This window comes from Monodon monoceros, unplaced genomic scaffold (genome assembly GCF_005190385.1).
Source record: "Monodon monoceros isolate NGI ecotype Baffin Bay Population unplaced genomic scaffold, NGI_Narwhal_1 Super_Scaffold_3, whole genome shotgun sequence".
NCBI classification, from domain to species: Eukaryota; Metazoa; Chordata; class Mammalia; order Artiodactyla; family Monodontidae; genus Monodon; species Monodon monoceros.
The window spans coordinates 67,506,538-67,533,055 of NW_021703780.1; the positions used below are offsets into that span (position 1 = coordinate 67,506,538).

Sequence of the window (26,518 nt, forward strand, 5' to 3'; positions counted from 1 at the left end):
ACCGGGCACCGGGCACCGCGGCGGGCGAGCGGGCGGGCATGGGGGGCGCGCCGAGCGGCCCCGGCGGCCGGGCCGGCATCCTCGCGGCGTCCCTCCGCTAGAGGGGGGGACCAAGCCAATTCTCCTTTGCAGCAAAAAATTACATGTATATATTATCAAGATAATATATACATCCGATCTTATTTTTTAAAAAAAAGTTTATTTTGCTCCGATTTTGAAAAAGAGGGAGCGTGGGTGGCCAGCGGTTTTTATAAATTATTCTTATTTTCTGTTATCTGTCCCCGTCCCTCCCCACCCCCTGCTGAAGCTTGAATAAGGGCAGGGATCGCGGCTCCTACCTATCGGTCACCCCCTTGCCCGTTCCTCCCCCGCCCCGACGCCTAGCACAGTGCCCTGCACACAGTAGGCGCTCAATAAATGTTCGTGGATGATGATGATGATGATGATGAAAAAAATGCAGCATCAACGGCAGCAGCAAGCGGACCACGCGAACGGTGAGCAGCCAGAGCCTGGGCACCCGCTGCCAAATCTAATCCTTGTCATGGTCCTCCTCTTCCCACCCCCCTCTTCCTTCTCACCCCCCTCCCATCTCTGATGCGCTGGTGGGTTGAGGGGGTTGGAGAGGATGCTTCTAGCTCGGTGTCATCTACACAGAAAGGGGAGATGCGTGACAGCCACTCCGTTCTCCCCTTCAGGCCTTGAATGTCAGAGCTAATTCTGCATTTGTGGGGTGGGGGCGGCCGTGGAGTCCGTGGAGTACTGTGCCGCCGGAGGGGCGGCAAGCCGAGGTGATTCGGCTTCAGTGTCCTCGGGCTCAACTTTCCTCCAACGCTCCCGAGCGATGGAAAGGGGGTGGCTATGAGTCTTCACCCGGAGCCCCCTTTCCAGCCTCTTCACCTCCTTCCCCGGCCCCTGGTTAATTAGGAAGAAGGTCTCTGGTGGCATCCGGAAAATTCTAGGATTGCCAGGTTTCAACCTTCTCGCCGGTGGGTGAAGCATCCCCCTACCCTTGAGAGGGAGGCTGGGTCTCGGAGTCGCCGGCCAGGGGGTCGGGTGGACCGCGTATTCCCGCTCGCAGCGCCGCTGTGCACACGTCGGTAACCTAGCAATGCCCGGAGAGTCGCTGCCGCTGTGAGGCTCTGCGCCCCAGCCCGGCCACGTGCAGTTACCATGCCGGCCCGGCTGGGTCGAGGGAAGGGGGCGCAGCTCCTGGCCAGCCCTCTACACTCCTGCTTGGAGGTCACTGGAGTCCCCCACAACCCTCCATGGGCTCGCAGCCTTCCCGATGACTGCTCCCCAAGGGAAGACTTGGGGCGACTCCTCCCCTGGCTCAGACGGTCTGCTGCCCAACCCCAAGGCCCCCTCTCAGGCTGCTGGCCAGGCAGATGTGTGCTCGTTTTGACTCTTCCTTGCTTTTTACTGAGCAAGAATTGGTTTTGCAAACGCCCATCCCTCTACCTCTGCCACCACGCTCACTTTGACTTCTGTCTCAGTAAGGAGGTTGTGACCAGAGGCAGGCAGGTGCCGGGGAGACCTGCCTGGGACTTGGCCTGACCCCAGGCTGGAGAGGGCTTTGCACATGGAACCCTCTTGGGGTTCTACCCTGTGTGCACTTGGATACCAGCCTACACTGAGGTGATTCCTGTTTAGGCCTTGAGGGCCCCTGGCATAACCCAGCCTGTCTATCCTAGGTGTAAGGGTGCAGGCTGCCTGCCTTGTCTGTTTCTTTGGATGCTGGCTTGGCTGCTGCAGCTGCAATTTAAAATGCAAAAAAGCCCTAAAGATGTTTTCTGTTTTCCAAAGACTGTGGAGGAAATGAGTCCCAAGCATCATGAATTTTCATTTGGAGGAAGTGTCAGTGCATAATCTAGGTATTGGTTATGGGGCTTTTGGTATTGCCCTGGTGCCAGTGGAGGATTTTTTTTTCCATGCTGAAAAAAGTGCATTGGTGGCTATGGAAAGATTTTGGAGTAACACCCTGAAAATGATTAAGACTGTTGAATTATTGCCACTGCTTTTCTTTTTTGTGTATGTGTGTGTGTGATGGTAGTTATTTTGAAGAAAAGCTGTTGTATGTATCTGTTAACTCATCAGAGATACATGGGTTTTAAAAGTCAGAAAAGATTTGAAATAAATGTGGGAATGACCTCAGTTTGTCTGAAGGAATGCAGTGAAAGACTCCTTGTGAAGACACGGGTGTAGGGAGTTACTGACCCATTGGGCGTGATGCAGCAGTGGTCCTGTGTTACTGACACTTTGGGCAGGGCTTGCGGACTTTCCTTGCTACTCTTGCTGGCCAAACCCTGCTTCTGAAAAATAGGACATGAGGTTTCAAATGGAAACATGGGGATGATTTCCCTACTGTTCTTGATGGGAAAACACTTCAGCTTTCTTCTGACACTGGATTCTCATTGTTTTGTTTTGTTTTTTAATTTTCCCTTTTCTCCTTCGTCCCAGAGGCAAACTATGCAAGAGGCACCAGGCTCGCTCTTTCTGGTGAAGGACCAACTTCTCAGCCGAATAGCTCCAAGCAAACCGTCCTGTCTTGGCAAGCCGCGATCGACGCTGCTAGACAGGCCAAGGCTGCCCAAACTATGAGCACCTCTGCACCCGCACCTGTAGGATCTCTCTCCCAAAGAAAACGTCAGCAATACGCCAAGAGCAAAAAACAGGGTAACTCGTCCAGCAGCCGACCTGCCCGCGCCCTTTTCTGTTTGTCACTCAATAACCCCATCCGAAGAGCCTGCATTAGTATAGTGGAATGGAAGTATCCTTTTTTGGGGGAAGGCTTTCTCATTTTCTCTTTTACCATCTGTTCTTTAAAAGGATTTGCTTTCTGAAATGGCACTTACAAAGTGATAGCATTTTGGAATGTGAGCAACAGAAGAAGTTGTGTGTAGAGGGTTTCATGGTATATAATTTCCTATCTCCTCTGGGTGCAGAGGGGTATCTCTCTGGGTAAGTATAGGCTCCTCTGTGTGTGTGTGTGTGTGTGTGTGTGTGTGTGTGTGTGTGTGTGTAGTGGTGGGGGAGGGAGTGACAACCTGAAACTTCAAAGTGGTAGATAATTAAAATATGAAATTAACCTTTGGTCATTTGACACTAGATGGTTAGTTTCAATGCACCATTGTTTTTTGGCAGTGGTATGCATTGAACCTATTGCAAATAAGGTATGCTGATTAAAAAAAAAAAAAACTGTACTAGAAATAAATACATTTTTGACCTTTAGTGGAATCTTCTCATTTTGACGTTTGGAATTTGCTTCGGAAACTCCAATTAATGCTAAGATGGCTTGTAGATCTGACATTTGGTGAGTCTGATTGTTCAGGTAGCTACAAATATGAACACTTGCTTCATAGGGAGGGAGCAATTTGCTCATCAATGCTATGACTTCCTGGAATTTCCTTTTGACAAGTTCCAAAACAGCATTTGAAACGTGAGCGTGAGGGAGCGTGTGAAGGGAGAGGTTTGTGTGTGCCTCTTCTTTCAGCGCCCTGTGGGTTAGAGCACAGCCCTCTCAGCGGAGGAATTTACAGTTGCTGCCTTTATAAAAAAATTCTGTCTGTGTCCTTGGACTGGAGTTACATTTCTGGGTGTCTCCTTTGTATTTTTAAAACTGAACTCCAACTGCCCCAGGAGGGTTGTTAGGGCCCAGATCTTGGAAAACTAGGGTGTGCTGCCTGCTCACTCCCTCCCCTAAACCAGGAGGCCAGGTTCCAGTGCCTGTCACCCTTCAGAAAAGGTTGACTGAGGCCTTCTTTCTGAGCAAATGGCTTTCTAATTAGGTGATTCATTGGTTTGGGTAAAACACAGCATTTCCTTCTCCCAGAAGTATATTCGGAGTTGACCTGGGCCTTAGAGCAGTTCCTAAGCATAGGAAGGAGTATGAATAAAGGGCTTCCCCACGGAGGCTGGGGGGAGGGGAGGGGCGGTCATGCTGCAAAGGGAGGGGGTCGGTGACCCGGGCTAGAAAGTGGAGCTGAAACCCCCGTATCATTTGAGTGCCTAGCTAGGCAGCTCTTTGCACGCCCTCTGTCTTAGCTGGCTACTTTCTGTGCTCTCAGAGAGTTAAAATGAGGTAACTGTCTAGAAAGGTTTTGGAGAGAGTAGCCAAGTGTAGGATTTGAGGGGTTTTCATGTGCTTTTTCCTTTTTAGAACAGATGTCTCCTCTCCAGAGGGAGTTGCGGTGTCTCTCACATGGCTGGGGTTGTGTGGATGTGTTTTCTCTTTAGGTTCTTTTTGAGTCTGAGGACGAACACTGGTGTCGGCCCAGGAGGGAGCCGGCTCCACAGGGTGTCCCTCAAGTGGCATGGCAGCAGTCAGAGGCACAGACTGTACTTAGCCGGAATGATCTCGTCCTCCTCAGGTTGGCTTGACGTGACTCTGAGTAAGCAGAGGCCTCTCGGTGGGGTCATTAATTTCATGTGGAGTGAGGCGGGAGGCCTGGTGCTGTCTGTGGACGGTAGTTTCTCTTTGTGCAAAGTAATTTGTATATAGTAATTTATGTGAACGGAGTGAATTCCTGGATGGTGCTGCCGACTCCCGTTCCCGCACCGCCAGGCATGTGCGCAGAAATCAGGGGCTGTGGCTGCCAGTGCAGGGAGAAGCCGCCCCTACAAATGGGGAAGTTTGCAGAATAGATCCTGAAACGATACATGATTTGTTTTTTTCAAATGACAGTTTTCTTCAGGTTCAGGGAGCAGGGTATGGGCAGCTTCCTAAAGCCAGCAGTGCCAGGCCCTGTCCGCACTGGGAGAGTGAGTTTTTACCTGCTGTTTGCCTTTACATGCAGGCAAAGCAGAGTGTCCTGCACTTGGGGAACGAGGAAGGAATATTTAGGATCAGACCCATCCGTTTCTCTAAGGCTCTGTTCTGCTTGGCTTGTCAGAATCTTGTGGCAGTGGGTTAGGATCCACCAGTACCTGGCGTCTGAAACTGGACCACCATAAAGAAAAAGTACTCTTATGTTTGCTTTCCTGAACAGCATCAGTGCTTCTCATATTTGCTGGTTTATCATTTAGGTAGCAGGAAATTAAAAAGGCAGAATGGTGGTGTGGGGGAGGGGAGAGACAGTAAGTGTGTTTCCATATAGGATAGCCCTGGGGCAATTGACTTTTAAAATTTTGGAAGGAGCTGCCAAAAGGAAAAATGAAAAGGAGATTCTGAAGTCTTTTTAAGGTGGACTGCCTTAAAGTTGGGTCCCTACATAAGAGATTTTGTAATACTAGATGAGTTAAAAGAATAACTACGAGGGAAGGATAACTGGCTTTAAAAATAAGCCCATCAAATTAGTAAGGGAATAATGTCTTTCACGCCCATATTTCAGTGAGTGTTAAAGTTCTTCAAGAGGCTGAGGCTCCATGAAACTTAACGTATCCCCAGAGACATGAGGGGATCTCTGTTTCCTTCAGCATCTTTGGATTTCCCAGAAGGAAATCAGGATGAACGGAGAAGGTCTGTGCATATGCTCAAAGCTTTAGGACTTGGAGATGTTGAGTGAAACCGTGGCCTTGCCTTTTGTGGGTGAGTGTATGGGAGAAACAGTGTCGTACAACCAAGCCCGGGGTTGGAGATTAGATTGGTGCTCGTGAAACCTTGCATTTGGAAAGGCTGAAAACCAAGAGAGGAAAAACAGTCATTTTGGCAGATGTCAAATTTTGTATTGCCAGTTTTGACAGTGTCTCTTAATAACGGCAGAAGGTTTAAGCAAGTATCTGTTGAAGGCTGCTCTCAGAGTGATTCTTCCAGACAGACCCCTGAGATTTAGAAATGTTAAGTTGAACTCTGAAAGTATCTGGTGGCGATTTCTTCTGGCCTTTTATTTAATTTGTTTATAAATTGAACAAAATAACAACACGTTATAAACGGAGCTCTGGTCTGGCTCTAATCTAAAACAGTGATAACTACTGATTAGGAAGGGAGGAAAGCGGAGGAGGGAGGTGAAGCCTGGCTTGCTTGTTACAGCGAGGGATTGGAACAGCCACAAGACGGTCACAGGTGGAATGGAGAAGGTCCTTTGTGACTTGTCCTATCCCAGTTCGGACAGGAGATTCAGACTGACCCAGCCAAGAACAGCCTCCAAGAAAATGGCTGTAACACATGGTGACAAGGATTTGTGGAAGAGGTTTGTCTCATGATGGCTTTTCTTTGTGTCTACAACAGCCAGAAATTTAGCTCTCTAAGGCCCTTGTTGCTGTGAGAATGACACGAAGTAGAAACCTGTTTCACACAGTGCCCTAATTGGATGTACTTTTAGGTTTTCATATAAAATGTCCAACAGAAGAATGAGTGTAACGTGATCCTTGCAACAGAAGAAAAGGGCGTGGAGACGTCATTTGATAGGAAGATCTGCTGTGAGTTGACCACTAACTATTACTCCTGCTGGAAACCTTGTAGTCACAGCAGTCAGTTGAATAAGGATTTGTGGGTAAAATTTTCATTTAAAAAGCAGTTCAAAAGTGGTGTGATTGGGAGTGTGACGAGAGAGATGGTTTATGTTGGTGTAACGCATATATACCTTAACAAAAATTTTCAGACCATTTGACATATTTATATTATTGGCTATTTTTGCCAATTGTGTGGCCTTAGCTATTTACATCCCATTCCCTGAAGATGATTCTAATTCAACAAATCATAACTTGGTAAGTGTCCTTAGAGTTGCTGCTTGTCCTGATGTGTGCTTATCATTTACCCCTATCCTGAAGCTGGAAGCTGGCGGCTGGCTTTCTGGGTGGTTGAAGTTAACAGCTATGCATGTGATGTTTCACGGAGCTTTGCAACAGTGGTGGTTTTTTTTTTTTTTTGACCTGTATTCTCAAATTCACACTGAATGAAAGTGTTTAAAGTCATGAATCTTGTATAAATAGATGTCGAACTTTTCATGGAAGAGGTTTGTAGCAGATTTAAAAATAACTTTTCTTTCCATATAGGCTTTTTTTGTCGACCATTCTTTTCCTGGTAATGTTAGCCTTTTTTTTTAAAATCCAGTGTTATTTGGGAGTTGTGGGTACTATGGTTAATTTTTCTGGTAAGTAGAGAGTTACCATAGCTTCTGTACCTGAACCATTAATTTTTACAGAAGTAGAACACAACAAAACTAATCCACGTAGTGCATAATTTGGTGAATGTACAGTAGAGTATTGAAGTTCCTTCACTTAGTTCTTTGAAATGCTCCAAGATAAAATGATTCTATGGTGAAATAAATTGGGATACTTCCATATACCTTATTGCTCTCTTAAAGATTTATAGTGCACATTAACTCAGTAAAAGCTCCAGGAAAGTCTGTAGTTAAAAAACCAGTTTCATTTTGTTTAACTCAGCTAGTCCCTAAAAGTAATTGGTCATGGATTCTTTAAACATTTTTTTGGCAGAGTGCATCACAGTGTTTCATGGAACTTCCTTTGGGAAAGGTTGATATAGTTTAAAAAAAAGCACTGAAGAGCCCTGGAGTGGGACTAGGAGTTGTCCCAGTGGACTGTCAACTGGCTGTATTTTGGGGCATTTCCCAGACCCTTTGTGCATCGCCGTTTACCCACCTGTCAATTCGGGGGATCGGATGAGAAGATCACCAGGGTTGTTTTTACCTCTGACATCCTGTACTCTTTCCTTGATGATTCAGAAGCCATTTCAGGATTTTTCTGGTGCTGCAGCATCCTCTTTGCAAGGATCAGTCCTTCATGAGTTGAGGCCGTGCAGCAAGGAGGTGAATGAGGGGCTGGTCCCGGATAACAGGAAATTCTCCCTTTTGTTTTGCTTTCCGCTCTTTTAGCTGGTTCCATTCGGTTTTGGTTTCTCATGCTGAAGCTGTATTTTAGTGGGGCTGGATGTTCTTAGCTGAGTGTTGTAAAGTCAAAACTAGTGAGGGGAGAGCTCTGCCGGGGTCTGTAGATGTTGACATTATTTATGCTTTTATGATTTTAGACTTCATGGTTTATGTACAGGATTTCATGTTACATTTAAAATGTGCGGCACGTTTCAGATGTAGTGTGATGTCTCTTCACATTTGGGCTTTTGTAGTCTGATGTGTAGGGAATGTTAAAAAATTTTGGACACTGCTACTGAAAGTACAACTGTAAATGGGAGTTGGATACACATGTAAAGACTTAGTGTTAGTATATATTTATACTGTGCTAGAGATGATCTGTGTAACTGGATATTTTAAATAGCTTCTGATTTAGTTGTAGACATGTGACTTTAGACAATCATTTCAAAGGAAAAGCAGAAGTAGTGAAAAGCCCCCATCAATGGGGCTAGATCATCACAGTCTAGGCCACAGATGGTGTCAGCCTTGTTACCAAATTTAACAACGTGGATGGTGACCCAGTTTGTTGCTTTTTGTAGCTCAAGAGAACATGATTAAACAAACTTAGAAAATAGATACCTTTCTGAAGGGCAGATTAATTCAGATCCATGGAATAATTAATGTAGCTGCATGTGTAAGTCAATTAATATTCTGATTTTTTTTTTCCCAGGGAAGTTGAGGGCACTAATATAAGTACTGTTGGACCATTTGGATTTCTCAGCTAATAAGTGAGGGAATAAAACATAGGAAATGGATAAATCTCTCTTCCTCCCCCTGGCAGTCCCTCCCCAGTGGATCTTTTATTGACAGTTCTTAAAACACCGGCCTTTTATGGGTGGGAGAGGGCAGTGTGTTAGTTTGGCAATCCTTTCTAAAAAACCCAACATATATTTCTTTGACCTCTTAACATTCTGAAACTTATAGCATTCAAGTTTGTGTCTTGTGTTCACTTGGCTGGTCACATGGCCAGACGAATTTAATCTCTGCCTAACTCTTTAAATATTTCCTTTCTCACTGTGGGAAGGGAAGATCTTTGTGGATTTCCCCCTGACTCTTAGCAAGGTCCCATGCCATGTCAGTCGTCCTGCCAGGGAGCCGTTTTTTTTTTTAAAAAAAAACATTTGACCCGATTTGTACCAAAGTGATTGCTCTATTTTTGGGATCGGTTTAGAGGCAGCTGAACGAAGCTTGTTTTTCATCTGTAGTAAATACCTTTCAATTAATGTGAATGGCAAAACAAAGGGCAGAGACTGATACGGATTGCAAAGCTGTACGTGTCAGGGAGCTGGTGGTTTCCTTTGCCTCCAAGCTCTGTCGGGAATGTAGATGTTGAGCGCTTAGAATACGATTCAGGGCCAGCTTTGTGGAAGATGTTTCTGCCTGTTACAGGTAGTTTGCAGTGAAATTATTACTTTTGTTGGGTAAGAAATGTGGCCATCTCCCTTCGTCCAGTGTGCGTTTGGTCTGGGTTGTACCTAACTGAGCCAGCTTTGGGGATTTGGAGACTACCTTGGGGGCAGCAAGTTTTCCCAGGGTTAGATTGAAATATATATATATATATATATAAACAATCTCAAGTTTCTATGCAGCTTTCATTTGTGGACTTGCAGGGACTAGTGGAGGCTGCAGCCATGGAAACAGTGCAACTCAGTTCCCACAGCAATCTCCCTCCTAGATCAGTCGGTAGCAGGATTTCCTCAGTTCCACTTATTGAAAGTGTGTATCATTTATTTAATTTTTTTCTTAGCATGGGGCAGGGGGTGGGGAGCGCTTCTTTATGAGTGTCAGCGTGGCGATGATCACAGTCCTGTCCCTCACTGTGTTGGAAAATGCTTTATTTCGCTTCCCAAACTTCAGTTTCTCATAAGTCACAAACTGACTGAAAGCTTCAGTCTGGGCATCCTGCTACTGGAAGTCCCACCCCACCCCCGGGCCCAGTTCTCCATAGTGCTGACTGGCCTCAAATTAGAACTGTCCAAAGAGGGGCGCCCAGCTGCCAGCCCTGACCTTCCTTGATGTCTGCAGCCACCGAGGGCAAGGCGCGTGGCCTAGGCCACTCTGTCCCTTTTCCAGGTGCTCAATAAATGCTTTTGATACTCAACGAGAAGGTTTACTAAGTCTTTGACCCCCTTTTTGCCCCCTTTCTCATCTTGCCTTTGTGTTTTTAGACTGCTGACACTTGGCCTCTATAAAGCCCCTCATGTCTTCTCCTTCCTCTCCATTCACATTGCGGTCAGATGGCTTTTGCTAGAGGAGTGATCCTGAGGTTTCAGGGGCGACCTGCTGCCCAAGGGAAGGCTGGGTGCTCCTTGGTCTACCCAGCCTTTTCTGGTTCACCTTCTGTGCCTCTCCTTCATACCCACCCCCCACCCCCATCCGTTAGTCCACCAGCTGATCGTAAACACCCCTCCCTGGGCTTGTCCACCTCCTGGCCTCTTCTCCATCTGAAATACCTCTTCCTCCCTACCACCCCTTCATCACTGTCACTGTCCTTAGAGCTGCTCAGGAATAATCGTAAAGGATGTCTCTTCTGTGAAGGCTTTTCTGACCCTGATTAGAAGTAACACTCTTATCTGAACTGCTCCGCCGGCACTTTGCATATAAAACACCTTATATTTTGGTTATTTATGTGCACATCTTATCTTTGTCTTATCAAGCCTCTTCAGAATACAACTCACAGTGAATCATTTTGGAACCCCAATAGCGCCGAGCCTGACGGTGTGTAGAAGATGTTCATAAATGCGGGTTGTTGAGGACCACTGAATGAACGCTCTCAGGAGAAGTTCCTCACCCAGTCTTTCCTCTGAGCCGTACTCAGGATTTCCTCGTGTGGCAGGTTCCTCTGCGGACTCTTTTGAGGTCCTTGGCGGGGGGTAGGTGGGAAGTTCCACGTGTTTACTCCTGAAAAGCTGAGGGTCTCGTGACCCCGCTCCTCATGTACCCCTGGCTGAAGGCACCGTGGGAGCTGCGTTTCCGAGCTGAGCAGCCTTGTACGTTTTGTGCTCCAGCTCCAGGGCTCGGAGTGGCAGAGTGGTGAGAGCATCTCTGGGAAGCAGTGCTGGCTGGGGACTCCTGTCAGTGGGACCAGATGCCTTATGAGGGCCAGGAACGCTGTGGGACAGCCTACTTTGATTGCATTCTCTCCTCCATGGCCGAGATTCCCACGCAGTGTTTCCTGGGCTTAAAAAGCGAGTTCATGGGCTCTGCATGGCCCATAGTTTAGCATCTCACATAGTGAGTGGTGTGAATTGAAATACCTGAAACACAGTTTCATAACCTGTCTCCTTGGGCTTTGCCTAGAAGGTGGCTTTTATTTCCGTACCTCATCTCCGTGCCTTTGCTCTGTTGTCTTTCTGTTTGAATTGCGAGTTTATTTCTGCATGCCTAGATGCCGTTTTTCTAGGACAGCTTGTGTGCTGCCCTCAGTTCAGCCTTCTCTGAGCCTTGTCCCCGCCTTCCACACCACCTGCCCAGGTGCAAGTAGTGCCTGCTTTCCTCTTTGCAGATATTCACCCCTCTCCGCCTTATTCTATAACTGCTGTGGGAAGTGGCTTGGTGTGTGGGGTGCAGTTCTGCACATGGGCTTTGGGCTCTGACAGCCTGGCCCTTTGGCTGATGAGCTGAGTGACTTTGTTTTAGTTTTTTTAAGTTAATTAATTAATTAATTTTTGGCTGCACTGTGTCTTAGTTGCTGGCCTTTCTCTAGTTGCGACGAGCGGGGGCTACTCTTCATTGCAGTGTGCGGGCTTCTCATTGCGGTGGCTTCTCTTGTTGTGGAGCACGGGCTCCAGGTGCGCGAGCTTCAGTAGTTGTGGCTCGCAGGCTCAGTAGTTGTGGTGAACTGGCTTAGTTGCTCTGAGGCATGTGGGATCTTCCCAGACCAGGGCTCGAACCCGTGTCCCCTGCACTGGCAGGCGGATTCTTAACCACTGCACCACCAGGGAAGTCCCGAGCTGAGTGACTCTGGATGAAAGTAGCATATGCTGAGTCTGACTGGTCTCGATGGTGTTGCGAACTTAACCCTTTGCGGGCGCACGGTAGGCACATCAGGAAATGCACGTGGAATGGGTGGGTCCATAAATGAATGACCGCGTGGGGTTCCATGGCACGTCCTTATAGATCAGGAGTTAATTTTCAGCAATTGGCTAATGATTAATGTTTGCTCGAGAGGCTGACTTTCATTGTCCAATATTAATGAGAATCCCAGGAAGCACCTGTCAGAGGTTGCCTTGAATTTCAGGATTGTATATTTCTCGGCAAATTTAACTCTTTATATCTGAAGCAGGAGAGAAGAAAGACAAATGCTTGATACTTTTTGAATCCCTGCCTCATAAGCTGGCTTCTGTGTTCAGCACTGTGTGTGAGCCAGGTGTGAGAGGTTGTACTTGGGTGGGTGTGTGTCACATTTCGTGTAAAGATTGGTGGGGCAGCAGAATGCCCACAATAGATGGACTTGGGGAGTAACATTTAACCCAGAGCTGGTGAACCCGTTTATGCCTTGTACAAGTAATTGCATCTCTTTTGTTGTCTTGCCTCATATTGACAAAGAACAAGTTACCCAGATTGATGTTTTATTGAACAGACTTGGATTGAGAATCGGCAGTTTTTCAGAAATCAAACCCAAGTCTTAAGGAATTCAGATTTACTTCTATTAAAGTTCCTTAAGAGGAATTCCCAAACGGTCCTCACCCTTTTGGTTTGTTAAAAAGCGAATCTCATTTCTTTATAGACACACCTCGAACACTGGAACTTCCCTGCTTAGACCCTTGAAAAATGAACCTGTCTTGGAGTGAGGATATGTTGGCGTATTGGCCAGAACTTGTTGGATTACAAGTTGCAGAAACACAAATTGGCTTAGTTGGAGAAAAAAAAAGTATGTGTGTGTGTTTGTAATTTATTAACTTAGGTAACTGAAAAGTCCAAAGGGTAGAAACTGTTATCAGACACAGCTGGAAAGGGGGCTTAAAAGAGGGTCTCAGGATCCCACCCTGCACCCCAGCCTTCCCGTCTCCCAGGCACAGACTGGCCTCCAGCGGGTCCCTCTCACACACTGCCTGAAGCGTGCATGCCGTCAGCCCACTTTGGGGAGGGTCTTTGGGGAGGTGCATTCCTTCCTTAACCTCAGCTCAAGTTCAGTATTTTAAAATGATTGTGTGAGAAACAGGAGACCCTTGTAGCAGATTTGTGGGTAGTTTCCTTTTTTAACCTTCCCCATCAGCATTTAACTTTTAACCGTCTGCAAAACGTGAGAAGTGCCTGATACAGAGGGGTCAACTTGCCCAGCTGCAGAGACACTTATGTCTTGTTAACTACAGGTGGTGGTGGTGGGGTGGGACTCCAGAACAGACCCTCAACTGCTCCTCCCCCAGGAAAGTCTCTAAAGAAATTGCAGAGGCCCTGGGATGCTGGTGGTTGAGCAGAGTGTTACTGTTGCTTGGACGACGTGCCCCGGGAAGCGACATCGGTGGGTTTCCTTGCCCTGTGGGGTGGCAGTGGAGGTTGGCAGGTCATTTCAGAACAGACGTGAGCCTCCTGTCATGCTCACACTCCTGGGGCCCTCTGCCATCAGCACTGTAGGATGTGTCCCCAAGTCCTGTTCTGCCCATGTGATTGAAATGAGGAAAGGTGAGATTGGTATTCTCACAGCTGGGGTTCTTGTGGGCAGTGTGGTGTTTGGCTGGGCAGGCAGAGCTGGCACTGGGAGGTGGGCACAGTGAGAAAAGCTGAAGATGGGGTTGGAGGAGGAACTGTCTGAGCGAGGAACTGTCCTCTGTCTCTGTGTGTGTGTGAGAAAGCTGGGGGAGAGTGTGGTGGGTGGATGGACCGCTGGGTGTTTTTGACAACACACACCTTGTAGCATGAAGCCCTCTTCTGGAGATTTTAACTATGCAGGGCTCCAGACACTGCCCAGGCTGGGGAAAATGACTTTCTCCTCCAGAACCTCAAAGCAGTTATTTCTGCTAATTTCTTTTTCCCCTCCCTACTGGCTGAGTGGTAAATTTAGAAATCACCTGTTGAAATTATTGAATGAGTGAACATGAGAGTCAGGCTGGAGGGACTTGGCAGGGGGTGACCTGAGGGAGGGAAGGCCGGCTCCAGACTGCTCAGGGAAGATGTAGCTGGCAGATGGACCCAGCCTGGGAAGGAAGGAGGAGGTGTCCTTGGTCAGCTTGGCCTGTGGATTCACAGCAGGCTGAGTGTGAGGCTCATGCTTTCCCTGCCGTGGTCATCTTCTGAGGGGCCCACCGTGCCTCCCTTCCCTGCACCCATGGGGAGGTCTAGCACGGCATACTCACAGATATTTTTGTAGCTCTGTAAGGACCTTGTTTATAAGACAGGAAGTCAAGGCACCATTATTCAACAAATATTTATTGAGACCTGCTCTGCAGAGCATACCAGACTTATGTGTCCGGACTTCTAGCCGGCGCTGCTATGGGCTCCCTGTGCCCGGTCGCCCTTTCATAAGGAAAGCCCACAGCATGGGGTCCGAGAAAGGCCTTCTTTGTTTTTCATATTTTGCATTCTTACAGTAAATCATCATTCAAATTTATACAAATAATACACGAATACATTCTTCTAAACTATTAAAACGCTGCAAGTAAACTGAGTCTCCTTTTCCTTACTCAGCTCCTAATCATAGTAATCAGTTTCAGAATTGTTTCCACTGTGTCCGTATGTGTATATCATCTGTGCATTTTGAAACCTGTATCTATACAGCTTGGGTATCTTAAGTCTTACACAAGTGGAAACAGTGCACGCATTATAAAGCTTCCTTTTTTCCCACTTGATGTGTCTTACAGATCTTTCCGTATCTGCATGTAGAGATCTAACAACTCCTTAGTTGCCGTAAAATATTCCGTGTATGTGCCATGGTTTGTTTAATTGTCCTCTTTCTGATGAGCAGTTAGGTTAGTTCCTAAAGTTCTGCTGTTTCAAACAATGCTGCATTGAATATCCTTGTGTGTGTTCTTTGTGTGTACAAGTAAACTGTTCTCTGGAATAAGTACTTAGAAGGGAACTCTCTGGGCGGGAGGACAGTGCATTTTAATTCCATACGTACTGCTGCATTGGCTTCCACGAAGCCCGTACGATTTACGCTCCCCACCCCGACAGCTCCTTGAGGTCAGCCGTCCTTTAACTCTGACGAGTGACGTCATTCATTCCTTGTCTTAGGCCATGGGAAAGGAAATCTTGGGGGGAGGGTACAGCCTCTCTCTTGGATGTCTGGTAGGCACCCAGAGCATCTGGTTTGAGCAGAAAGCCCTGGAACTCTGAGCACCAGACTTGTCATCTCTTTTGAACCACAGACCTGGGTGAAAGGCACCAAGGCTCATTATTCTTTCCCTTGCTTTGGGTGCACGCACTTGGGGACCGTGTTTTTTTCAAGAGAAACATTCATTCCAGGTGGCTAACAGATAAATAAGTCCCTAAGGCAAAAAACTGAGTCTCACTTTTGCAGTGTTTGCTGGCTACAGCTGAGTTCTAAGACGAATTCCTCCTTTATGTTCCTTTTAGTGGCGGAAGAAAAATATCTCACCTGGTATGTTTCTGCTGTCCCGTGGTCTTTGATGATTAATTATTCTATTTTCACAGGCAGTTGAACCTCGCTATTATTGTGGTATTTATTATAGGGTTTGTACCCCCTCCTGCTTCCAGAAGCTCTGAGGTGGCTTAGAAAATGGAAGCTGATGAAGGATGGGGCAACCTGGAATCAAAACAAAAAAGCAGACTCGCCCAGGTGCTCCAGATGAACGGATCGCTGACACCTGGGCACTGAACTGGCCGTTAGGCTTTCCAGCAGTGGTGGCGAAAGGGAGCACTCCTAACCTACAGGGTTTTTATCCTCTCAACAATGGGAAGCAGCCACATTCATTGAGAGAGGCATTTTCTAGGAAGCAGTTCCAAGCAGGAATCTACAGCATGGGTCCTTGTACAAGGTACTGTTGGGGCACGGAGAACCATGTCTTCGCTGTGCTTTTGTTAACGAGAAATAAATGCCCTGCAAGCAGATGGTCTCTGGATTCAGAGTTCCTAAAGGGTTAGGACACAGCATTAAAATGTGGCATACTGGAGGCACTTCTGTGTTCTATAGCAGTTTTGCTTTTTGGTTATATAAATTACTGTAGAACTAAAGCTGGGAAGATTAAAAAAGGTGTAGTTTAAAACAGCTATCACTTGATCACACATAAAGTACTTTCTGGAGCATTTATTATGTGTAAAATATAGTCCATTAAACATTCACTTACTGGCTTAACTTGGTTTAAGTCAGAGTACAAAAGGATAGTATGTATTAATGCAAAGAACCCCTCCCAAGCCCTCATTTTGGAAGAGATGTGGTTTTATTATTTTACTCTAATGTGAACTAAAGAAGTGACCAATGTATTTTTTTTAAAATAAATTTCTTTCTTTCTTTCTTTATTTTTGGCTGCAGTGGGTCTTCGTTGCTGCGCTCGGGCTTTCTCTAGCTGTGGCGACTGGGGGGGCTACTCTTCGTTGCGGTGTGCGGGCTTCTCATTGTTGTGGCTTCTCTTGTTGCAGAGTGCAGCCTCTGGGAGCGCGGGCTTCAGCAGTTGTGGCACGTGGCCTCAGTACTTGTGGCTCGCGGGCTCTAGAGCTCAGGCTCAGGAGCTGTGGTGCACGGACTTAGTTGCCCCGCGGCATGTGGGATCTTCCAGGACCAGGGCCCGAACCTGTGTCCCCTGCATTGGCAGGCGTATTCTTAACCGCTGCGCCACTGGGGAAGCCCGTGACCAATATTTTTAAAAGAAAACATCCTCGAATGCTCTTCAGTAAATAGATAACAATGGGGTATCATGAAACACTGTTTATACTGAAATGACTCCTTTCAAATTGTACAAAAACAGCTTGACTGAGTAAATGGTTAAAATGCTGCCCTTTTATAACAGTAATTAGTCCCGTAGTCTTTTCTTTTTGAGATAATGCGAAAGTGTGCTTCTCTTTGGGCATTCACGATTTCTGAATTATTGAACTATAAATTAATGATGAATCTATCTAAAGCTCTTTTCATAATTTTTATCCGGTGGGAGTGAAATTAAAACATCTAGAGTTCTAAATTAGAATGCGGGGAAGTGGTGACACCCAGCAAGAATTTGGTAAAAGAGAGGTGTTTAAGAAATCTTTTTCTAGAAAGCCCCGTGGGGTTGCAACTAGTTTGATCCGGGCAGAGAAAGCTTTGGAACTATTTTAGGTTGGCCAGCTGAATAAGCTAATTGATAATCATTAAAGACAGGGTGTGGGATGAGGGGGTGGGGAACAGGAGGTTAGATGCTGGTTCTGATTTACCCTGGATGGTACTGAATGTGAATCACAGACTGGTGAGGCTGGGATTGGGAAGGACCCGGGAGACCTTCGGGGGGACACGTTCATTCTTCAGACCCAGCAGTCGACTTGCTTAGGGTCACACAGTGAGAGAGGAGTCAAGTGGGGACTTAGGCCAGGGCTTCTGTCTCTGGGTCTGTTTCCTTCCCACCCTCACTGTTACAGCCCTGAATCCAGGTTGAAGTCAGGCGTTTGCCATCTGACCGGTAGGTCTGAGGATGCCAGGGGCACTTGTGACATCTGGAAAATCAGATGCCAAAAGAGTGTCTCTTCAAGGCAAGCTGGGCATTCAGCCAGTTTCTTTGTCTTCCATAAGATAGTTTTGATCATTCCTCCCTCCCCTGTTTTACTTCATAAATTATTCTCTTACTTTCTTCATGCCTGTTAACAGGCAGGAATCATTTGGCCATGGACGGCCTCATTATCTTATGGAAAGAGCCAGGCCGCTGGCCAGTGGGTGTGGGAGGGCAGGAGGGAGTCAGCAGGCCTGGTGACAAATGCTGTGGGTCTTTCCTCAGTCATCTGGTTCTGGTGTGGCTGGCATACCCTGTCTTTTTGACCATAACTGGAGGCACAGAGATAATTGCCTTTGTTACCAGCTCATGGCTGACACCTGCTGAGCTAGGTGGGCTTTGTATGTATAATCTCCTTAGTTCTCCTTTAATCCTCACTGTAGAGTCTTGAAGAAGAGACGACTGAAATCCTCATTTTGCAGGTGAGGAAAAAAGGCTGGGAGGGGTCAAATTGCTTCCATGAGGCCTAGTAATTGGCGGGGCCTGGATCCACATCCGGGCTTCCTGACCTCAGAGCCCACCCTCCACCACCAGGCGGTGCAGACAAGCCAGGGATCACAGGCTCTTGCGTCTAAACGCCCGGCAGTGCAGAGCAGCGCAGGGAAGGCCGCGGACTAGAGCGACGGCAGGCACTCCAGGTGGGTCTCTGCGCAGGCTTCACGGCCTGGTTTCGCTTAGGGCTTGGAACCCAGGTTCGGGGACTGGCACCGAAACTTCTTGCGTATGGTGCACTCCCGTCGCCCAGAGGCGTTGCCAGGTGGGGTGGGGTGGTGGCTGAAGTCAGGGTGGCCCTCTGCTTGTCTTCTGAAGCGCCTTGTGAGCCATCCAATTGAAATGGGAGTTAGAGGAGTTTAAATTAGGGCATTAAGTAGATTTTATTGCATTTTAATTCCTTGAAAAGTGTTACTCGTGAAAGGAAAGCGTGGGGGCTCTTGGGTAGGAAGGAGCGAGCAGTTAGGCCGTGGCCTCCGAGTCACGCCCGCCCGCAGTTCGGCGCCTTTGAGGGGCCAGATGCGCCTCCTTGCCCGGTCTGTCCCTCTTCTGTAAAAGGAGATTAAGCGGCTGGCGGGGTTAGCACAGACCCTGGCTCCTAGGGTACGTGGAGTTGCAGGGTTCACTATTCCTGGGGCTGGGGCGACAGTCTGGTGCGTCCTCAAGCCTCTGCGTGGCCCGCCCTGGGAGGTAGGGTTTGCCGTCCTCAGCCTCACAGGTGAGGAACCTGGGCTGGGAAGCCGGACCGCTTGCTCCCGTCCGTCCATGAGGAAGCGACCCCTCCAGCCACACCAGACGGGTTTCCTGGACGGACGGCTTGCTGGGTTAGGGGTTGGCTTTCCAAAGCCATTTTACGGAAGACGTTTTCACCAGACCCGTTCCGTCTGTCCCCTGAAGAGCCTGAGACGTAGCCGTCAGAGAGGGTGTTGGGGGGACCTGGTGAAGCAGTGACGGAAAGTTACCCACTGGTCGTATGGAGGCCCTAGACCTGGACTGCAACCCGTCTTTGCTTAGACGACAGTCAAGGGCTGCTGATTTCCCTTGGGACGCCGAGGAAAGAAGGGGGCTGGGTTAGCCATCAGGATCTGTTTCCCACAGCCAGGAAGCCTGAAGCCCCCCCTCTACAGAGAACAGTCCAGAGCCCAGTCCTCCCGTGAGGCTTGGTGGCGTCCCTGCCGACTGCTTCCTCAGCGGCTTGGGAATCCACTTGACCAGCTGTGTCTTGTTCCTGCTCGGCCCAGGTGGGAGGTTCTGGCCAACTCTTGATTTAAATGTTACTCAGGAAAGAACAGAAAACAAGTGCTAAGGAGCAGAACAGATGTCAGGGGAGTTCTGGCCTGATTGCTGCGTTCTCAGAAGGGAAGGTGGGGCAATTCCTAGAATTGGGGTAGTGGAGTCACCGCTAGCACCGTGAGCTGCCATCAGAGCGTCTGATGTGCTCTCACTGCGACCTCGTGCGTCCTGCTCACAGATTACAAAGCAGGTCTCTGGGCCTCGGCCGTTAAATGATCCCCCCTCCCACACCACACCAAATAGCCAGGATGTGGCAGAGGTAGGACGTCTTGGGCCCTACCCACCACACGCAGTTCCAGGGCTTATCGGGGTCCTCCCTGCAGGGGGTTCTGCTGGGCGACTGAGGCTCACAGAGGGGATGTGACTTGCCAGAGCTAGGGCTCCCCAGGACCTGGGAAATTGTCCTTCTTGGCCAAGTGACTTCAGTTTCTTTTTCTTTAATTTATTTATTTTTGGCTGCATTGGGTCTTCGTTGCTGCGCGCGGGCTTTCTCTAGTTGCGGTGAGCGGGGGCTACTCTTCGTTGCGGTGTGCGGGCTTCTCATTGCGATGGCTTCTCTTGTCGCGGAGCATGGGCTCTAGGCGCGTGGGCTTCAGTAGTTGCGGCACACGGGCTCAGTAGTTGTGTTGCACGGGCTTATTTGCTCTGCGGCATGTGGGATCTTCCCGGACCAGGGCTCAAACCCGTGTCCCCTGCATTGGCAGGCAGATTCTTAACTACTGCACCACCAGGGAAGTCCCTGATCTCAGTTTCTTCACCTGTAAGATGGGAGTAATGGTGATAGTACTGCCCCATGTGTTGAGACGATCAAAAGGGATTTTGTAAGAGAACGTTCTGCACCATTAATTTCCCTACATGTCAAGCCTGGCTTCTAGGGCTTTCCCTCATCTGACTCCCTCCCTCCTTCCCTTTCAGTCTGTGTTATCCTATCCTTTGGAGAGCAGAGACTCTGGAGGAAATAGATCTGGACCTGGGTCCCAAGGTTTGCTACCCACTAGCTTTGTGACTGAATAAATTGTTACCTCCCTTGGCCTTAGTTTTCTCATCTGTAAAATGGGGTATAGTCATACTTGTCTCACTTTTAGCAGGGGGCCTTTGAGGAGTGAATCAAATGACGTGTGAGTGAGCCCCAGTTCACCAAAGACGTTATTCAACCAGTCAGGAATGGTCTCAAGGGGAATCTCTGACCTCCCGGTGATGTTCAAGGTCCGCAGTGTCTGAGTATTGGGGGAACCTCCTTTCCCTCAGCTCTTGTGGTGCTGTGGGGTTTTAAAATCAGCCCCAGGCCACGCCTGTTAAGTCCCCCAGTTCTCTCACGAGTGCGGCATTTCTTGGCCCTAGGATTTTTGTTTCCCTTTTCCTTAGTGTGGCCTAGTCCGTGGAGGTGGGAGGGGAGCGTCCCCCTTTCCTTCTCTTCGAGGGGGGGCCTCGTTGCTGCTTCTGGCCCGAGGCTGGGCGGCCATTGAGGCTGGAGATCCTGACACGTGGTCTTGACTCCTTCCCATCCTGGTGGTTTGTGAGCTTGAAGTCCAGCGCCTTCCCTGGGGAGCTTCATGGACTAGCCCCGGGTGGGAGCTGCCCTGTCCCGTGAATCACACGCTTGCTTGGTTTTGGTCTTACGCTCTTTTCTTATTTCCAACAAGAGTGTGACCTTTTGTGGGCAGGGACCCAGTTTGCCCTCATCTGCATCCTCCTCGGCTCCCGGCATGGGGTGTTTGTAAATGATGGACCGTTTCGTGAAGCATCACTGTGTCTACATCAGGTGCTCTGAGGTTGCTTTATCGCTTTGACTGCTTTCTTAATATGGCCTGATGGTCTCTCTTTGCAAGCTGGGAGCAGAGCACTGGGGAGATGGATGGAGGGATGGAGGGGCACTGGCAGCAGGACAGAGAGACAGAGATAGGGGAGAGGGAGAGATAGAGATGGGGGAGGGGGGAGAGACATGGGTTGGGGGAGAGCGAGAGAGGGATATTCCCTTAGGGAGAGACTGATTGCTTAATGAAAACATTGGAACTTACAAAACCAAAGCACAGTGAGCTCTTCAAAGCAGTTTTTTCTGAGGCTGCACCTTAGTCCCAGTGCTGCAGGAATGCTTGTTTTGAGAATTGCTTTCAGAGCCAATTCCTACTTTTCATTTTTCTCTGCTTCTGGAGAAAAATGAGGTGATCCACATTGATCACTGACCTTATTCACCAGCGTTTTCCTAAAGAAATTCTTGGGTATTTGTAAGAAAGTCAAATCTGTCTTCAAAGAGAGCCACGTTCTCTTATCTTTGAGGCTCTTGAGAGGCGTGTGTCCTGGGCTCTGGAGAAGGTGTTCACTGGCATCTTGGAGTTGCTCTGAGGGGTGGCAGTATTCCCAGCACCATGCGGCCTGCTTCCCAAGCTTCCTCCTTTGAAAAGAACAACACTTGTTTATGTGATTCTAGTGTGTTGATTAAACAGAACAGCCTTCCTACTTTGTAGTCACACTTCCCTAAGTCTGTAGTCTCATCTGGCCTGACTTCTCCTGGTGCCAAGAATCCGTCCGCCTAGGCTTTCCTCTTTAGCCACTGGCCCCAGGAACCACGGTCAGGTGAGGTGTTTCACTCCCAGCTGTAGCCTGGCTTTTAAAGGCCTCCCTCATCCCTGGCAAGGCAGACTTTCACGTTACCCCAGAGTCAGGGGACGTGGATGTGGGCTTCCTGGGCGCGGGGATACCTGTCTGACCCCTACCGGGATTTGGGGGTCCTGGGTACAGGTGTAACTGCCCCATTCATAGCTGTCGTGTGGGTGATTTACATGAGTAGACAGAATTCCTTCAGTTCCCAGGAGGGCTCCTTGGGCTTAGAAGAATATGTGAGTTTCCGCATTTCTTCTTTTCTTGCCTTTAAAAAAAAAATGCACTTTTGATCCCAGTTAGGTTAGACTTTTTTCTTTTTTTTTTTGCGGTACGCGGGCCTCTCACTGTTGTGGCCTCTCCCGTTGCGGAGCACAGGCTCCGGACACGCAGGCTCAGTGTCCATGGCTCACAGGCCCAGCCACTCCGCGGCATGTGGGATCTTCCCGGACCGGGGCATGAACCCTTGTCCCCTGCATCGGCAGGCGGACCCTCAATCCCTGCACCACCAGGGAAGCCCAGGTTAGACTTCTTAATCTTAGCTACAGCAAAGAGAGCTCCACTCTCGTTCTGTGTGAAGTGTGCGAGACGACGGAGGCTTCTTTAAAAATAGCCCCTCATTTATAAGTGGGGCGTCTTCGACCTAAGTCATGTTCTGTGCAGGTTCAGGTGGTCGGCATTGGCACCTGGCGTTGGGACCTGGGGGCAATAAATAACAGAGTTAATTGGTCTTCACTAAGTAGGTGGGATGAAGGCATGCACACTGTTTTTTTTTTTTACATAGCCTTATTGAGATATAATTCACATACCATACAATTCACCATTTTAAATTATACAGTTCAGTGGCTTTTATTATATTCAGTCATGCAACCATCATCAAAATCAATCTTAGAACATTTTCGTCACCCTGAACAGAAACCCCATGTGCATTAGCCATTACTCCGTATTTCCCACCAACACTCCTTCCCTTCCCCAGCCAACCACTAATCTGTCTATGAATTTTCCTATTTTGGACATTTAATATAAATTAAATTATATAATATGTGATCTGTCAAGTCTGGTTTCTTTTACTTAGCATGATGTTTTCAAGATTCATTCATGTTGTAGCCTGTATCTGTACTTCATTTCCTTTTGTGGCTGAATAATATTCCATTGTATGGATATGTCACATTTTCTGTATCCCTTTGTGAGTTGATGGACATTTGGGTTGTTTCAATTTTTTGGCTGTTATGAATACTGCTTTGAGCATTCATGTACAGGTTTTTACGTGAAGTTATGTTCTCAATTCTCTTAGTATATATACCTAGGAGTAGAATTTGCTGGGTCGTATGGTAGCTTTAACGTTTTGAGGTACTGCCAAACTGTTTCCCAAAGCAGCTGTGCCATTTTACATTCCAACCAATAGCGTATGACAGTTCCAGTTTCTGCACATCTATCCTGACACCCGTTAATGTGTACCTTTTGGGTTCTAGCCATCTTAGGATATGAAGTCGTATCTCATTATATCTCATGACTAATGATGTTGAACTTCTTTCCTTGTTCTTATTAGCCATTTGTATATATTCTTTAGAGAAATGCATATTCAGATCCTTTGCCCATTAAAAAATTTTTTTTATTATTGAGCTATAGCAATTCTTTATATATTCTGGATCAGTCCCTTTTCAGATATATGCTTTGCAAACATTTTCTCCTCTTCTGTGGGTTTTCTCTTCATTTTCTTGATGGTGTCCTTTGAGCACAAAAGTTTTACATTTTGACAAAGTGGCATGTACATTCTTAGAATCTTAGAGCTGGATAGGGCCTTCGTGGTTGCCTGTTCTAAATCTCTTGTCCTAGTGATGACATGCCCTGTGGTCCAGAGAGGAGGTGCCTTCCTCAAGGTCACAGGCTGAAAAAGTCAGGACTGGAGGTTAACCTCTGGGAAGCCTCAGTTTCATCCCCACTGTTTTCTGAAGGTGGTAAGTTTAGGTGAGTAGGGAAAGAGTTGGCAGCGCTGAACATTCTCATCTTCCTGGAAGCCCACAGACTCCAAACTCAGCTCTCCTTATAGGTGGAGACCCCTCCGCATGGTTCATTTGTTTTAAAATAGAGGAGGGTCCTGTCACATTTGGTCCTTTCTCTGGGAGGGTGCACTCTATGAGAGACTAGCGTAGATCAGTGCTGTCGGGAGTGGTCATCACTAGTCACCTGTAGCTATGAGAACTTAAGTTAAAATTGACTCAAAGTTAAAATTTTATTTTCTCAGTCACACGAGCCTCATTTGCATTGTTCAGTATCCATATAGGGCTCTCATATGGGACAGCACACGTAGGGAATGTTACCATCATTGCAGCAAGTCCTGTTGGATGGCGCTGGCCTGGAGACATTTATGCCCTGTGCACTGGCATTCTGTCCTCACTTCTGACCCAGGCTGGTGCCCTGGACTCACAGCCTTGATCCATCTTCTGTATGTTCCTCCTGCACCTGCCACTCAGACTTCCTATGTATGTAGCTGCCTCTGGGCTTCTTGGCAAGGCCCCTCCTCAGGTTGGATGGTCTGTGGGTCCTGCTGGCGGAGATGCTGCTTTTCTGTAGCTTCTGGACTTGGTTGCTAGTAAAGAGACCACTGTGTTCCCTCACTTCAGCCAATGGATGTGACTTGCAGAAATCAAGCTGGAAGATGCTTGGAGAGGAGTGTGTTCTTTCTTGGAAAGGCTAACTCCCGAAAGTGAATGAATGAATGTATCGATATGCTCTGTGGACGAGAGGAAGTGGTTGAAGAACTTTGGAGTTTAGTTCTTTTGGTTGCATTCGTGGGTAGTCTTTGAGTGGGTCCTTCCCTTTAGAGACAGTCGGTCCCAAGGATTTGCAAGATTGCGAAGGGATGCAGGGAGGGAGGCAGGAGGAGTTGGAAGCCCAGTGTCCCGAGTCAGTGACGTGGCAGATGCTGGCCTTGTCCTGTTTAGCGCCCTGTGGCATCACCTTCATTTCAGGTGCCTGTAATCCTGAGGGCCGTCCAAAGCACTGACCCCAGGGTCACTAGGGCTGCACAAAGACTCTCAAAGGAAGTGCTTTATGTAAAAGGACGGAAGACATCATGGTTGTACCAAGTTGGAGCATTAGAGCAGAAATGAGCCTAGAGGATATCAGAGAGGAGAAGGGACTGACCCAGGTCACGGCAACTTAGTGGTGGCAAAACTGATGAGAACCCGGGTCCTGTGGCATCTGGCCTTAAGCTCATTCCACACGCCAGGGTGTATTTCTTCATTTACACAAGGGACAAACATAGTGACTTCTTGGAGGTGTTGCCCAGGCTGAGACATGAATTAATTTAACCCACATGAGGCTCTAGGTCTTGCCTTCAAGCCTTCGTCTGCTGCTCACGTCATTTCAAAATATTAAGAAACCTTTCAATTAAGGTGGGATCACCCAGGGTTCTCATTCCTTCTCTACATCCTATCTCCAGGATCTATTTTCTGCAGGGAGGTCTGTCCTTGACTTTAAAGAAAGTGTTGGGAAACAGAGACTTGTTGTTTTTGAGGTCAGCCTTGTTCGCTGGGCTTCGAGAGCCTTGAGGGCAAGGCCAGCATCATGTCACCACGTGGGGACTGGCACACTGCGTTCAGATAGGGAATATCTGTGGACTTTCCCCTTTTCAGGGAAACTTCCCTTTGGATGGGTTTCTGAGGTATGAGGTCCCTTCTCCAGGTGGTCCTGAAACTTTGTCAGTTCTAATTTGGAAATAGTGACCAGAAGAAATGGGATCATTTTTTTCTGCCTGCAGGGAGAGTTGCGCATTTTGACTTTGAACTTTATAAGAGCTGGATAACTTTCATGTTTGTATCGAGAAAGTGAGGGCTACTTTTTGCTGAATTGGTCAGTAAGTATACAGAACCCAACATGACATGCTGGGAAGAATTTCCAGAGCAGTGAGGGGTAAGCAGGGAATTGTGGAAGGAATTCCAGGCCATAAACACAGAATATCTCGCTTAGTGGTGGAGCTTTTCTGCTCTCTCCTCCAGAGGTGGCAAACAGTTCTTTTCAAACACAAGCTTAATGACTACTGTGCCAACACACCAGACTACAAGGTAAATTTATGTACCAGTTTAGCACTAGAAATGCAGTTTACAAAAGACCTGCACGACAATCTTAAAAACAGGTTGAAACATCGTAGGCTCAGCTGGTTTACTTTTAGGTTAGTTATTAGGGACAAGGCTGCAGGGACAAGATCATCGAGCAGGGATGTGACCCAGGTCAGAGCACCTGTCCGTCTGGCATTTGAAGCCTCTTTTTGGGTTCATTTTAATTAATTTCTTGTTCAGCTTTTACCAGGACCTGAGTTTCTCTGGTTGGAGCAGAGAAAGTTTTCAGGCTGAATTACTTGGATCATTGCCTTTGTTTTCTTTTTCACATAGCCTGTGGATATCTGGCCTTTTCAGCCAAGGAAAATGGAAATGCTTTTAAACACTCACTTGCGCCATGAATTTCAACCATATATTAATTTGCTGCTTATTTGACTTTCATATCTTTTGAGAAGCAGTGAAATGACACTGGGGCAGGCCTTTGAGGTCCTTTGGAGGTAACTCAGGGGCCTGGAGCTTGGGGGAGTGCGGCCAGGGAGAATGGAATTGTGCCCTCCCACCCGTGTCACCCACAGAGCAGTTCTCCTCCCCTCCCTCCCTCCCTCCCTCCCTCCCTCCCTCCCCCTCCCCCCCCTCCCCC

At 47.8% G+C, this 26,518-nt stretch overlaps 1 protein-coding gene across 1 annotated transcript in view; it reads left to right on the forward strand.

Moving 5' to 3' along the window:
- The first annotated feature begins 111 nt into the window (after positions 1–111).
- Positions 112–26,518, forward strand: part of CACNA1D (calcium voltage-gated channel subunit alpha1 D) — a 323,373-nt gene continuing 296,966 nt past the window's right edge. The window contains exons 1-3 of the mRNA XM_029243849.1: positions 112–494; positions 2,458–2,767; positions 6,537–6,642. Of these exons, the coding sequence (XP_029099682.1) occupies positions 428–494; positions 2,458–2,767; positions 6,537–6,642 (483 nt within the window). The 5' untranslated portion in view covers positions 112–427. The remainder of the gene's footprint in view (positions 495–2,457; positions 2,768–6,536; positions 6,643–26,518) is intronic.